At 41.9% G+C, this 13,640-nt stretch overlaps 1 protein-coding gene across 1 annotated transcript in view; it reads right to left on the bottom strand.

Annotated features, from left to right (window-relative positions):
- ITPR2 (inositol 1,4,5-trisphosphate receptor type 2) overlaps window positions 1–13,640 on the bottom strand; it is a 237,065-nt gene that overhangs the window by 188,295 nt on the left and 35,130 nt on the right. Inside the window, exons 3-9 of the mRNA XM_088528402.1 lie at window positions 13,348–13,463; window positions 12,110–12,196; window positions 11,261–11,419; window positions 6,226–6,324; window positions 5,747–5,830; window positions 4,281–4,427; window positions 2,852–2,947 (exon numbers count right to left, since the gene is read on the bottom strand). Of these exons, the coding sequence (XP_088384528.1) occupies window positions 2,852–2,947; window positions 4,281–4,427; window positions 5,747–5,830; window positions 6,226–6,324; window positions 11,261–11,419; window positions 12,110–12,196; window positions 13,348–13,463 (788 nt within the window). The remainder of the gene's footprint in view (window positions 1–2,851; window positions 2,948–4,280; window positions 4,428–5,746; window positions 5,831–6,225; window positions 6,325–11,260; window positions 11,420–12,109; window positions 12,197–13,347; window positions 13,464–13,640) is intronic.

The following is a 13,640-nucleotide window of genomic DNA, read 5'->3' as shown; positions in this document are numbered from 1 at the left end:
ACAACTGAGTGTTTGAGAGATTCATGAATTCTGTTTGCTTGTACTTTTTATTCCACTCTAGATATCTTTTATCATGGAGGCTTAAACAAAATCAAGTCATGGCAATGTGTGACGCTGTTGATAGTCAATGCCATGAGTAATCTTCCTGCGCTGCAAGAGCGCAGATAAGTGTTCAGTAAGCTTTGAGCAACTGATTTAAAGTTTGCTCACGCACAATACGAGTCTGCCTGCCTGTTCATAAATCTTTGACATGGATGTCTGGCTGGTGTGTTGTGCCTGACATGCGAACTGTGAAAAATACAGTTCATGGGTTTTTTATTACAGCATTACCTTTAATATCTCCACCAGCAGGTATTCCACACCCCATAGATAGATACAGTAGCTAATGCCACTTTCCAGTCACAGAATGGAAAGTGTTCAACCCAAATGCTTTTCCAGCTTTTACGGTAATGTGCCAGCTTCCTTCTCCATATTTAACATCTTCCTGATGGGAATTTCCTTCCCAGACATAGAATGGTCCTAAGCTCAGTTTCAGCATTCAGCGAAGTGTGACCCCTCTTCACCTGAGGATTTTTCTCCCGAAAATCCCCAAGCAGATGAGGCATAATAGGAAAGCGAAGCTCACCAGTCAGTCAGCCAGCCAGCATGCTTGAGCACTGAGAGAGCACAGTGGGGAAAAAAATGCCTTTCCTGACCTTCCATTACTGATTTATGGGAACTGATTTACGGGGAGACAACTATGGGTACAGGGAGGAGAGCAGTGCCAAAGGGCATGTGAAGCAGTTGAACCAAGTCCGGGCCTGCTCAGCACATTTGTGGCATGGACTTGCACACTCCTCCCTAAAAATGAGGGGAAGGTTGGCTTTTGTATACTGCTGCTTCGGGACAAACTGGGGCCGGTTAGGCAACATGACACAGGGTTCTGCACGTCTTTCTGGTACGCATGCTTCACCATTATGCTCAACGACAGCATCTAAGCAACATCCTTCTAGCAGGAGTGTCACAGCGTAAGCAGAGAACACTGGGGCTGCCTCTTAGGTGGGAGTATTGGTTGCCCCTTGAAAATTAGCTAGTGCTGGCCAATATTAGCTACCATACTGAAGGCAGGCGGCTACAGCTAAGCCAAGCTATTGCTACACTAGAGACCCAGCAGCGTGGAGCACAGCAGTTAAGGCATATGGACCCAGAGCATTCAAGAGATCATGCTCTCCATTCACTCGGCCAAGGATTCCAGGTCTATTAGAATTCTCACTTATACTGTGAGTTATTGCTAAAACTGAAGAAAAAAAAATCACAAATTGCTGTCATTCTTAAATGGAAAATATGACCAGTGTCTGCTCTGGAGAACCACTGTTGATATTTTGACACTGCTTTCGAAATAATTAGAAATAAGTATGGGCTTGATAGCTTCTGTTTGCTCTTACCCTGAAATCAGTTAGGCTGTGACAGGAGCTGGGAAGTGAAAGTAGCATTCCAGGAATCCTAAGACCTTGTCTCCACACAAATGTTGTTTTGCTGTAACTTAACTCTCCCAGGTTATAACAGATCAAGCCTTTTTTTTCTTTTTTTTTTTTCAGGGATTCCCTAATACATCCTGATTTATAAGTGAGTCTTGTAGTTATAGTTGTAAATTTTCATATGCATGCTTGCAAGCATAAGACAAAGTGGGAATGCACAGACTTCACTAAATCAGTGGAAAAAAAAACCCCTCCTTTTCATTCCATTGATACAACTCAGACACAAAGAAACCTAGTACAGAACAGGCTTGACTTAGAAAGCTCACTGCTTCTTGTAGCCATGGAAAAATCCAAGCATTTCCTATTTCAGAAACTTGGTGTTATCTGCTCTCTCCCAGCTTGCCAAGAGCCCTGTTTTATTTTTAAGGACAATTATGCATTTTAAAAGATAACAAGCCGCTCTTCTGGAAAGTCACAAGATCATTTTACCTTAAAGCACCAGATAACAACTAGACAAGTTTTAAAATCTCCCTTCTCCTTCTCCTGGATCCCCTGTTCCCTAAAAGGGCCAAAGATTTCCTCAAACAAGTCTTCCTCCCATTTTTCAGTCAAGAGTATTACAGCGGAACACTTCAATCAGTCCTAACCATAATGCACAAGGATGCCACCAAAAGTCATGACACTCGTACACAACAAACTCATCCCTCCCAAGCTTGTATGGAACAAAGAGATACCTTAGGCCATTTGCAGGCTGGCATATTTCAAAACTTTAAATAAGCACTGTGAAACTATTTTTAAGGAAGTCTAGATTCAGTGGGGGAAAAGAAAAAGGAATTACAGCACCTGAGCAGAGCAGTCCAGAGTACCCCTTCTGGCATCTGCAAGCTGATTTCTCTGATCAAGCTCAATGATCACCATATATGATCACCAATGATCACCAGTTCCATTCTCAAACTTTTAGTCTGTATATGGATGCCCAGACCAGGAAAGATGACTTGATCAAAGATCACTTACTTGACCCATCACAATAAAACTCCAAAGATCAAGAACAAAGAAGAGTGGAGAAACAAATGGATCCAGGATTTTAAATCTAAATATGGTGGGTGTGTGACACTGGTGTTTGCCTTGGCATCATGACAACAAGCAATAAATCCAAGATTCACCAGCAGAGTTGAAACTCAGGGTAGATGTTTCTAGAACTCACCTGCTATTGCCCTGCAGTTCAAAAAACTTACCCTGCACTGCACATCCAATCCTCCCCATGGAGAGCTGACACGGGACCTTTTGAGGGACCTGTGTTATAGACTTACCTACTACAGCAGCTCTGAATTAGCACAACATGTATGGTACTTTGTTAGACAACACACAACCACTTCTTTAACTGATGTTCTTACCTCCGCAGCTAAGTAGTTGCCAGTTGCCAAATGCTTAAATCTAAACAAGCTATTCCACTGTCCTGCCCCTCCCCGGCAAGGGTCATGATGCACAACCTAAAAGAAGAAATACAGATTTTTAACCACACTGGAAGTCCTCAAGATCATATATAGACAGATCACTGACAATTCTTAGAGCTCATCCGACCTACTATTCTCTTAATTACACTGAAAGAGTAATCATGCCAAAGCTACTGCTGCCAATACTGCAAATAAAAATATGTAAATTGCATAATTACAAACAGGCTACCACTGAGAGGAATTCTGTGCTCACACTAAGCCCATCCTAGATAACAACTACTTACTTTTTACTGGGTGCTAAGAAATACACCTCCTATTACTTTCCATATTTTCATTAATCTATTTATTGCAAACATAATGAGCCAAATTTTGCTTTCAGTTCCCCTGGTGCGTATCTAGAGTTCAGCAAAGTAAATGTAGCTGCTTTACACTTGCAAAGGCATGACTTAAAAATAGAACTTAAACCTTGTTACTTTGTTTCACCACTACACCAACTCTATTTTTGAAAACACTGGGGCCTTTTGATGAATTGCCTTTCAAGTGATTGAAAGTCCCCATATTATTTGAAAGCTCCAGATTTTTTTTTTTTCCCTCAGCTGAGCTATAATTTATTTGCTACATTAAGTCTAGCAGTGCCTCTCTATTCTATGGGGTAATGTTGAATAGCTGGAAGGGCAAAAATGCAATACACACTGCATATTCAATACAGTCCTTACTCAGGGAAAAAACAGCTGTTTGCCTGAGCGAGGAGCTCTTGCTTTAAATGCACCATTTGCTCCAAGTCTAAGAACTTTTCAGTGCAGGAGTTTTATTACTGTAACAGCAAGGTTTTCTGGCATACCAATTTCCAACGTTTCTCAATTAATTGAAGTTCATCTGCTAGATACCTTCTGAAAATCACTCCTATTCAGCAAAGACACCTTTTTTCAACCTAACTTCAACGTTTAAGCACCTTCCTGCAGAAGAATGGACTCAATCACATTTGTGTGATTTCCTGTCAGTCATTAGTTTCCATCTTCTGTATCACAGAAGCCAAATATAAACAATCAGAACTCAGGATACATGACTGTCATTCAGCTGCTTTGATAAAATGGCACCATTCATGTCAAGTCTGAACTTGGCCCATCATCATTTCATTTCAGTACAGCTAAATTTAGAAAGAAATCATCCCCTCCCCACATGTGTTCACAGCAGTAAAGCATCTTTTCAGTGTTCATCCTACATAAACTGCTTCATAAAATAATAACATTTACGGGGAAGTGTACAATGATATCAAGAGGCTATGAATGATTCATGTTGTGGCAAAGTATTTTTACTGAACCCTGGCCTTTAGGTCCTTAAATATTTATAAAAAGGAAAAAATATATACCTCTATTTCCCACAGTGCTTTAGAGCTTGTTGCAGAAGTGGCTGATTGACGCAACGTAGTACGAAGGAAAATATGTTGCTTCTTCTCGTATTCATCACAGGTCAGAAACTTCTCTTGCTCTGCATGAAACAATCTGACAACATCTCCCTAAAGAAATAGAAAAAAAAAAGAAGGATTATTAAGTGGTAGGCAAAGCAGCTGGACTCATTCTTGTTATCTATACTAATTCCAGTGATGCCAAGAACACTGACGTGGAGAGAACATTTCTTGGTTTGCCATTGCTGGAGTAGAGCATATACCCTTTAAGCATTCTCCAGACTCAGTGTCAAGACTAAGAAAATTCATTCCTGTACAAATTCCACAAATTTTAGTGAAAGTAAAATTTATTTTGGAACACTGTAAATACTACTAGGCAGCAGTTGGACTAATGATTTTGAATTTTAGTTTCAGTTTAATGAATGGATTTTCTCTGTCTGATCAATCTTAGTATTTAGAGAAATTGAATAGTTTCCAGTCATGTTTCAAGGTACATTACGGCCCTTCACAGTTTTTGCGCTGTCTTTAATCCCAGAGAGCCAAAGCCCCCTCTCCCTAACTAGACCTGACTAGTTAGGGTCTGCGACAGTCCTTGGCCAAGTTCAATAACCTCAAGACCTCTGCAGCCTTACTTCATTGCCTCAAGCTTTCCATATGACTCTGTTCTGCTTTGCCCCTCACCTCCAGTTTTGCTTCCCTACCACAGTCTCACCTTTTCTTTTCATCCCAATAGAAACAAAGACCTTCAAAAGCATTTGCAGCTAAAACCAGTACGCCTTCCCTGTTTCTTCCATTAGCATCACTTTTGCTTCTTTCTGCCTCTCACCAAAGTTTTCAACATCACACCCCTATTAGTCTACAGAGATAAACCACTTTCCCTTTCAAATACTCCCTCAGAACCTGCTGCTACCTTGCTACCTACCAAAAAATAGCCAGTTGATAACAACTCATTAAGGGGCAAGCAAGGACAAATGATATTTAAAATGAAGGTGTAAATGATCTCAGGGAGTGATCCAGAGGCACGAAGCTGTGTGCACTGTCATCTTTGATAGTTACATTTTCTTATTACAGTTATTGTCATTTTTTCATGCCTTATTCCCTCCTGTAGCTTGTTATACCTGCATCTTGCCTTTAACTGCCACAGCTATTCTATACAGAGTACTCATGATTCTGCACTTGAACTTCATCTTGGTTCATGTTTCGTTAGATTTCCCAAGGAGAGGAAATAGGTTGGAAGCTGAAACCTTCCAGACCTTTCCCCTTGTTAAGAAAATAACATAAAGGAAAAACACTGTCTTTGGCTTATGAAGAACACTAGTGAAGGAAATTTTGTCAACTTCTGACAAATATAAGTCAGATACAGTATGATTTTCAGACTTGAAAAATAATTATTCAAAAAAAAAACAATAACAAACAAAAAAAATACTTACTCCTTTCAGCACATCATCTCGGTAACTACTGAATTTCATGAACAAAGTTATTTTCCAGCTTGTGTTGCAGTTAACAGCATTTACCTTTAGGAAAAAACACAATTAGAGTTGTAAGAGCTGCTCTTCTCAAGACATTCTGTTCTTCTAATATGAACATGTTACACTCAGAGCAACAGAGGCCATAGCCTAGAGGTCAGTGCAGTTCCTGGCATGGGTCCTGAAGCTCTCAAGGGCTGATAAATAATCGTGCTGATGTTGGAGAAGACTTAGAGGGCAAAACACTACTCAAGCAAACTGAGGTCGAACAAACCTCAGGCAGATCTCTGTACAATATGTGCATTGCACCTTGCACTTTTGGGGTCAAGCAGGAACCAGTGTATAGTACTGGCACCTATCCTATGATGGGGTGCTAGGTACCAGTAAGGAACAGGGTAGGACACACTTCAGAAAGGCAACTACCCCTCCTCTGCTGCACTCACCTCTTTGCAGCCGGGATTATCTAGAAGCTCAATGTTGCTGGCATGCAGAGGCTGCCCTGCATTTACTGGCATCAGGACAACTTTGTCTCCCACGACAACCTGGAGGTCAGGAATAAAGCACAATTTAGACCTACATAACTACCCAGCAAAATGAAGTAGTGCTCCATTTTTAGAAAACAATTCAAATGCATGCTCTAGGAATGGCCCTCGGTGAACTTTATTTGCAGACAACTCACACCCCGACAGAATCTTCCTGCAGTCGCCTCTGCCTGCTCAGACCTCTGCCAGTGCTCGGATTCAAGACTTCAAACGAGTGCATCCTGGCATTCTTAATTAAGCATGCCACCCAGTTCGGCAGCAACTCGGGATTGGTGAAATACAGAAAGGAACCTATGAATTCCATGTCCTGAATTCCAGAACCAAATCTACCATCTGAAAGTTGCATAAACTACTCTTGATCCCACACACTGCCAGCCAAAGAGTAGGGAAAGTTTAGAAAATAATCCGTAGTCAGGAAGTAAGATTCTTTTCCCTTTCTTGCTACCAGCAAAACTTTCCACAGTAACATGGCTTCATTTCACTAGAGCCTTAAAAATTTGCCTGAAACAAGACTTTTTCAGCCCAGGGACTGCCGGCTCCGTAGGCCGAGTTCTGGCAAGTGTCAGGACAGACTCAAGAGTGCTCCAATTTCAACCTTCTAACTGAATCTGGGAAGGAACACTTGAAACTGAGAGAGAGAAATGCACTCCAGCCCCTTTCAGGTTGCTCCCAAGATGATGATTAGGGCTCAGCACAGGAATGCCAGGTGCATCAGCAAGAGCTTTTCTCTCTGCAAGAGGAATTCGTAGCTGATTTCCTGCAAGCAGATTTCCATGCCCTTGCAACTGTTCAGCTACACAGACAGGGAAAACAACAGGTGAAATTTTTCCTGAATAAGAAGCGCTCGACAAGCACAAACAGAGAATTTAGTTCCTACCTGTGAGGGGAACTCAATCTACACACATTGGTTGGCCCTGCTACCCCAGTTTGCTTATGCTGTTGACATCAATTCTAAGTACACACACACACACACACACACAAACAAGGAGGGGCTAAATGTGATATTTGCTATAGGAAAAGTTGCAGGAGCCATGCTTTTTTGGAACAGAAATAAACAAAAAATGGTTTCTGCATTGATCAGCATTTTTAATGAAAAAAAAAGAGAGCCAAATTCAGTCTTTTGCGCATCTTCAATGCAAATGAATTTGGCCCATTTATTGTAAGGATGAAAAGGAAAGTTGCAAGTTCTTTACCAGCAAAGTTAAGATAAACAACAGCAGCAAAAGACGGTGTCATCATGCTCAGACTACACGTAGAAATCCTATTTGATACAAATAATGACAAAAAGTTCACTAACGGAACCCAAAACAACGGTGACAGTGTGCCTTTAGGGTGCATTACTTATGCAACACATTCCTGCATGCCATGCTTCACACGGATGTTACTTACAGCCCCTTTTAAGAAGTTAAGGCCAGACAATTCATTACTCAAAATAAAGCACCAGGCTTGCATCCTGCAAAGTGGAATCAGGACTTCAAAATCATCGAAAGGACAGCTGGGTTATAACCTAAAAACTCAGAAAACTTATCATTGAGCATCCTGTTTAAACACAAATGCAAAAGTGGGGGGGAGGCGAAGGGAAGGTTTCTCTGAAGGCAAGGTTTCCTATGCACTCCCCACCAACGATGCAGAAAAATGCAAACTGAAAAGGGCTTCCTATTTTAATGCATATGGCTGCCTTGGCAATCTCCAGGCCTGTTCTTCTGAGCCCCATTTCCCCCACAGTGTTATTTCTGGCTCCAAATACTGCCCCAGCATGCCCAAAATGCACAAGGGAGGGAAGAGGAAAGAAGGGGAGGAGAGGATATCTGCCGGTGGAATTGTATTACATGGAGATCAAAGAGGAGAAATCAATGTATTCCCAAGGTTTTGCTCTTCAAAATTAACATGCACACCAGCTCTTTCTCCTTCTCCTTGGCCAGTTTTGGGCACAGGCAGTCATAGCAGTGTGCCACAGGACCAGCAGTCAGCTAATAGTTTCACAAGTCCCTTATATTTCTTCCTCATATGTACACACAAACAAGTTAAAGCTGCCTTTGGCACACTGCTTTTCAAGATTTCATTGCTGACTCCTTTGATAAAACTCTGGTTCTTCCTAAGAAAAGACCCCTCCAGGTGGAATGATGAAATTCACTGTGAAGCCAATGAGTTAGGTCAGTCCTCTAGTTCAAGAACCTACAAGGCCCTTCAGTCTCGGGTCACTGCCGGAGCTCCCGTTGCACAAGGCACTTCCTAAAGGAAAGCCATACTGGTCTGTGGACTAAAAGCTGAGATAAGCTGGAAGTGAGAAGAGCCAGAGCCAAAACTCACCACACCTTGTCTTCTGGGGAATGGGCCAGGGCTGGCTTCACTCAGAGTAACTCTGTGATTGCTTGTAACCTGAGTGAGCCCCCCCTAACAGCTACATCTACACTGCAGTCAAGCAGCAGGAGCAAACATGCTGGCACACAGCACCAAGACTGCTCAACACAAGCGGGTATTTTGGACCAGCTCAAGCACTGAAGGTGCTGCTCCTCCACCCCCATTGCTTCTGTGCTCCAACCACACCTGCCACTCACGTTGCTGACACATTTCAGAGATGCAGCAGATTAACCAAACTTTCCCACAGATGGCTGGGCATTCCCTGAGCTCCAGACCAGCTTCCTTGGCATCCTGCTCAATCAAATTTGCAAACAGCTAACATGGCAGAGGACCAAAAACAGCAATCTGCACAGAGCTCATCCTTCTACCAGCGCAAATTCTGCTGCTCAGGCTAACTGGAACCTGCTCTGGCCTTAATTAGTCAAATTTTCCACCAAAAGTCTGCTAAAAAAAAAGTAATGTTCTGATTGGCTACTGTATTTTTTTGCAATAATTTTTCATTACTCTTCGAATTGCATAACTGATCAGCTGCTAATGAAGCTAAGGCACTGACTGACCTGTTGAAAGACATGTCAGGTACCAAAAAATGGCTGAGCCAGTTCAGAAAAGTTCCTCCTTCATAAAATTATTTGTAAAACCTTTTGCAAGGCTAAACAACGACTCTAACTTACCAGAAATGTCACACACATGCTGACAACTTCCTGTATCACAGCTACCCTCATCTAACAACCTTCTTTTCTTTTAGGCTGTGTGGTATATTTGGATACACCTCACCTGGGCACTCAGTAGTTGCTTCTACAGTTCTAAAGACAGGTTCTGTAAAGACTCTCTAAAGAAGGAAGGGAAGGAGAGGGCACAAAGCTGGATCCTCGTTTGGTCTGGGACAGGCGAGTGAAGGGTCTTCTACATCACTTGCTGTCTCCATCTCCCTTGCTGCAGCTGCCTGCGATCTCTATGCGTGGTAAATGTGTAAAGGATCTATGTTTGAAAACCTGCCAGCTCAGGACCAGAATTTTGTGAAGACAATTATCAGGTCTACTTAGGTCAAGTAGGAAAAAAAAAAGACAGGAAAAAAAATGCATCTCAAGCTTTCCATCTGTAAAATACAATGGAGAACTCCCAACTCTTAAATGGAGCTTCTCATTTCCCACGTGCCCACAACTGCAACAAATTAAATCAAGAACTCTACATCCCTGCAAACTGCTTTTAAAGCTTAGGACCATTCTGCTCCTTTCAGCTGTAATGGCTCATGATGGCTCTGCAGGTCACAATTTGGGAAACACGCATCCCTGCTCCAGAGAGCTTGGTATATTTAAGTTCCCAGGCATGAGGGCATGGCAAATTAAAAAGATGCTGACTTGCTGTTATTCTAAGAAATTAAGCCAAAACCTTAAAGAAGTCACTTTTTTCTTGCCAAAGATGGAAAAGAACACCAGCTTAACGTTCGATCTGCAACACCTCTTTGCCCCAGCTGAAAAGTCGTGCAGAGGTGTCCCAAAGGGCTGCTCATGCTTGCTCCTTTTCTCTGTAAAAGGCTTGGGGAAAAAGAGAGGGGCTTTTAGAAACCTTTCTGATCACTGTGTGCAACAGGAGAAGACGATGACTGTAAGGGCTTCTGACCACGAGCTGGGAAAGTAATCCTTCCCTTCCCCTCCCATCAACAGACTGCCAAGGGGAACTGCACGTAACCGCACTCATCCTGGATATCATCCCAAGGGCTGGGTAACCACAAAATTAACGAGAGAAAATACATGAGAAAAAACACAAGCATTCTTGTCTGTGATTATGACCAATGAGGGCGCCTTCATGGGGATTTACTTAGGATTTCACAGGTGAGAGCAGCCAAAGATTCCTACATGGGTCTACAATATAAAACTACACAAGTCCACCATATGGTCTTCTCAGAGATGGGTCTGAATTTTCACAGTGGGCACTGAACCAAGCCCCAGGAGGCTGAATTAAGGACTGAGTTTGGATCTTGAGGCTCACCTGACTCAGATCTGCAGCAAGGAGCTCCCCTGTGTATTCTTCCCCAACCAACACACAGGACTCCCACTGACATCCATCCAGAGAAGCACTCCCAGACCATCAAACCCCCTTCCTAGTCACAAAGGTCACTATCTTCTTGACAGGTGATAAATATTTAAAAAGAAACCTAATGTGTTTCCTAGAGATGCCCTCTGCTGACTTTTGGCCAGAATTTGTGTGTCAAATTAGACCCTAAAACCTCTTAAAAGTAAATGAATTAATAAAACACTTTACCCTACTATAAAATGTGAGTTATTACCAGTTGTGTAAACCAGTATATAACAGGTGAAGTTAGGAGAGATGCACCAAAACAGGTCAGCAGAGACCCAAAGCAATGTGGGAACAGTGCAGATGCCAGACCATATAAGTCAATAAAAGTTTCTAATTGCCTATAAAAGTTAACAGGCAAAACCCACTGTTTTAAATATTTTTCTTTCCAAACTTGACCCGTCACAACATATGCCAGTAGCCTAGAGAACAAGTATCCTCTTGAAACCTTCTGCTTTCCTCCTATATTACCTCTTCTACATTCAGTATTTCCACATACATTGTCACCTTCACTCCTCAGTTTCCAAAAAGGCTGGATATAAAACCAGGATCCTTCATTCCCTGCAGCATCCAGAGACACCCGCATGGCATTCTTCTCTAGCAGTGCTGGCAATCTCTTGTTGACTGTGAGATATTTGTTACTTTTTATATGCAGCAACTGTGAACAAACAAGAACAAAGATGTTAGGATTGCTTTTGCTTTTACTACCTTCAATCAAAGAGGAAGCAAGGTCTTTCACTCTATATCGATTTTTTTTATAACATACACAAGCAAAGACTAAATAAAAGACACATCTATGTATAAGACAGTTTAGGAAAACATATGGCATATGTCAGATCCAGAGGAAAATATGACTGATCAATTTTACAACACACACTAAATGGTTGGGACAAGGGTCAATAACAGTGTTATCTTCAGGAACTTCATATGCACTGCAGGAAAGTTGCACTGTGCTTGAGAATGTAACTTCTCTCACACTTACATGTCATGAAGCACAAATGACTGCAGTGATTTAGAAAGAACTGCACAGCCCTTCTAGAATAATGATTTTGAAATAAATTTTGAAAGCAAAAGGTGCATGTTTACATTCAGATTTTAGGTTGCAGCAACAAATACTACATATAAAATTTATATTATGACATATTATTTAAACATGAATATGCAGTACTTCCGGTAGTCTTTAAAAGAGACAGAAAACACAATACTGTAAACTTCACCAAGTCCTGTTTATCTGACCCCTGACAATCCAGATTACAGTGGCTGGTTTCATTTTCACCATAACCTCGACAAGGAACAACTGTTTCCTTTTCAGCTCTGCAAGAGGGCAGATGTATTTCAAAGGGTTTACCTGTATGACATTGCTATATTTTACGATTTCTCCCAACAGCTTTCTGTTCTCACTTTCATTCTGCTTTTGTTCCAATTCTGCTGCATGCTGCAAAAGAATGAGCATTTCCTTAAACATGACAAAATCAATAGTTGGTGGGAACAGACAGAGTATGAAGGAGACGGCACCACGTTAAAAATGCCCTCATCTGCCTGCAAGCATTATTGCACTGAAAATATAAACCATTTAGCACCCACCTCTTGTGCAATGTGATTTTCTGTACGATAATCACCTGCATCCTGTGTAAGCACTCAGGCTTTTTATTACCCAGAACAGAAACTCCATGACAATTTATAGATCTCATATGAGATGCATGCCGTCACACCCAACAGGTGAAACAATTCTAGGTGCTTTACTTCACTCCAGAGAGGGAAAAGAAGGATCTACTCTTTCTGTGCTCTTTTCATTCGTTGCTTTGTTAATTACATAAAAAGGCACGGATTTTAACATATGACAAAGCAAATTCAACTAATCACATGTTGCAAGACCAAGGCAGGGTCTTGCAAATACAGCCAAAAAGCTAATTCTCAGCTCCTAGCTGTAACTGTTCCATTGCCAGCTGTAGTCACACACCATGGGGCTCACGACAACCTCTCTATCGCGTGTGAAAACATATTTCAGAGGACCATGTTTCCCTTGGTGCTAAGCATCCAGTTATAACATCTGGTCAGCTGGTTTTCAGTGACAGAAGAATTGCTCACTCCACATGCCTTGTACTTGATGCAAAACAGAACCTGCCCAAACAGTTCAGGGAAGAATGTCCCAGGCTAAAGGCAAAGAAAACTGCCATCCCGAAGAACTTCCAGATTAAAGGGCAGCTCTTTGTCTGCGCCTCTGCCCAGCTCCTCGAAAGGAATTCTAAAACAATTGCATGATTTAAATCAGGGCCACTCCTGCTCTTATTAACTCATTTTTACTCTATAAGCAAATATTAACTGCTTTCAGAAGTTTTATAGCTGAAAGGTACAAGCCCTAGCCCAAAGGGCTTGCAACCTAAAGCCAGGTAAAAAGCAGAATAGGGGCAATAAATGCCACGCAAGAGGCAGGAGAGCTAAGAGAGAAGAATACAAGGTTGCTGTGGTGGCATAATACCCCTCACAGTGGTTCCCAAGGCACTTGTTCCTGTTCTTTTTCATTCTATTGTTATTATTCAACAGCCTGCAGATGGAGATAAGATTCCAAATACAGATGGCTCTTACTTGGAGTTTCTTCAGCAGTGCTGCTTCTGTATGGTTTCCCTGTTTGGCTTGCTTGGCTTTCCAGTATTGCTTCTGGGCTGAATATCGGTTCATAGGACACACCTTGAAAAGGCAGTCTGGAGAAAAACGAAAGAAATACCCATGAGTAAGGCTGAAAGACACTTCCTTTATTTGCAAGTACTTTTTGGTTGGCTTTCTTTTTCCAGAAATGCCTAGACACCAGAGTGTTTGGGTACAGGCAGAAAACAGCTTGGTGTAACGATACCAGAACAGGGCAGCAGCACACCCGATTC

The sequence above is a fragment of the Tinamus guttatus genome, unplaced genomic scaffold, assembly GCF_059628265.1.
Source record: "Tinamus guttatus ecotype Peru unplaced genomic scaffold, ASM5962826v1 Tinamus_guttatus_pri_ptg000308l, whole genome shotgun sequence".
Classification (NCBI taxonomy): domain Eukaryota; kingdom Metazoa; phylum Chordata; class Aves; order Tinamiformes; family Tinamidae; genus Tinamus; species Tinamus guttatus.
This window is presented reverse-complemented; position numbering and strand designations above follow the sequence as displayed.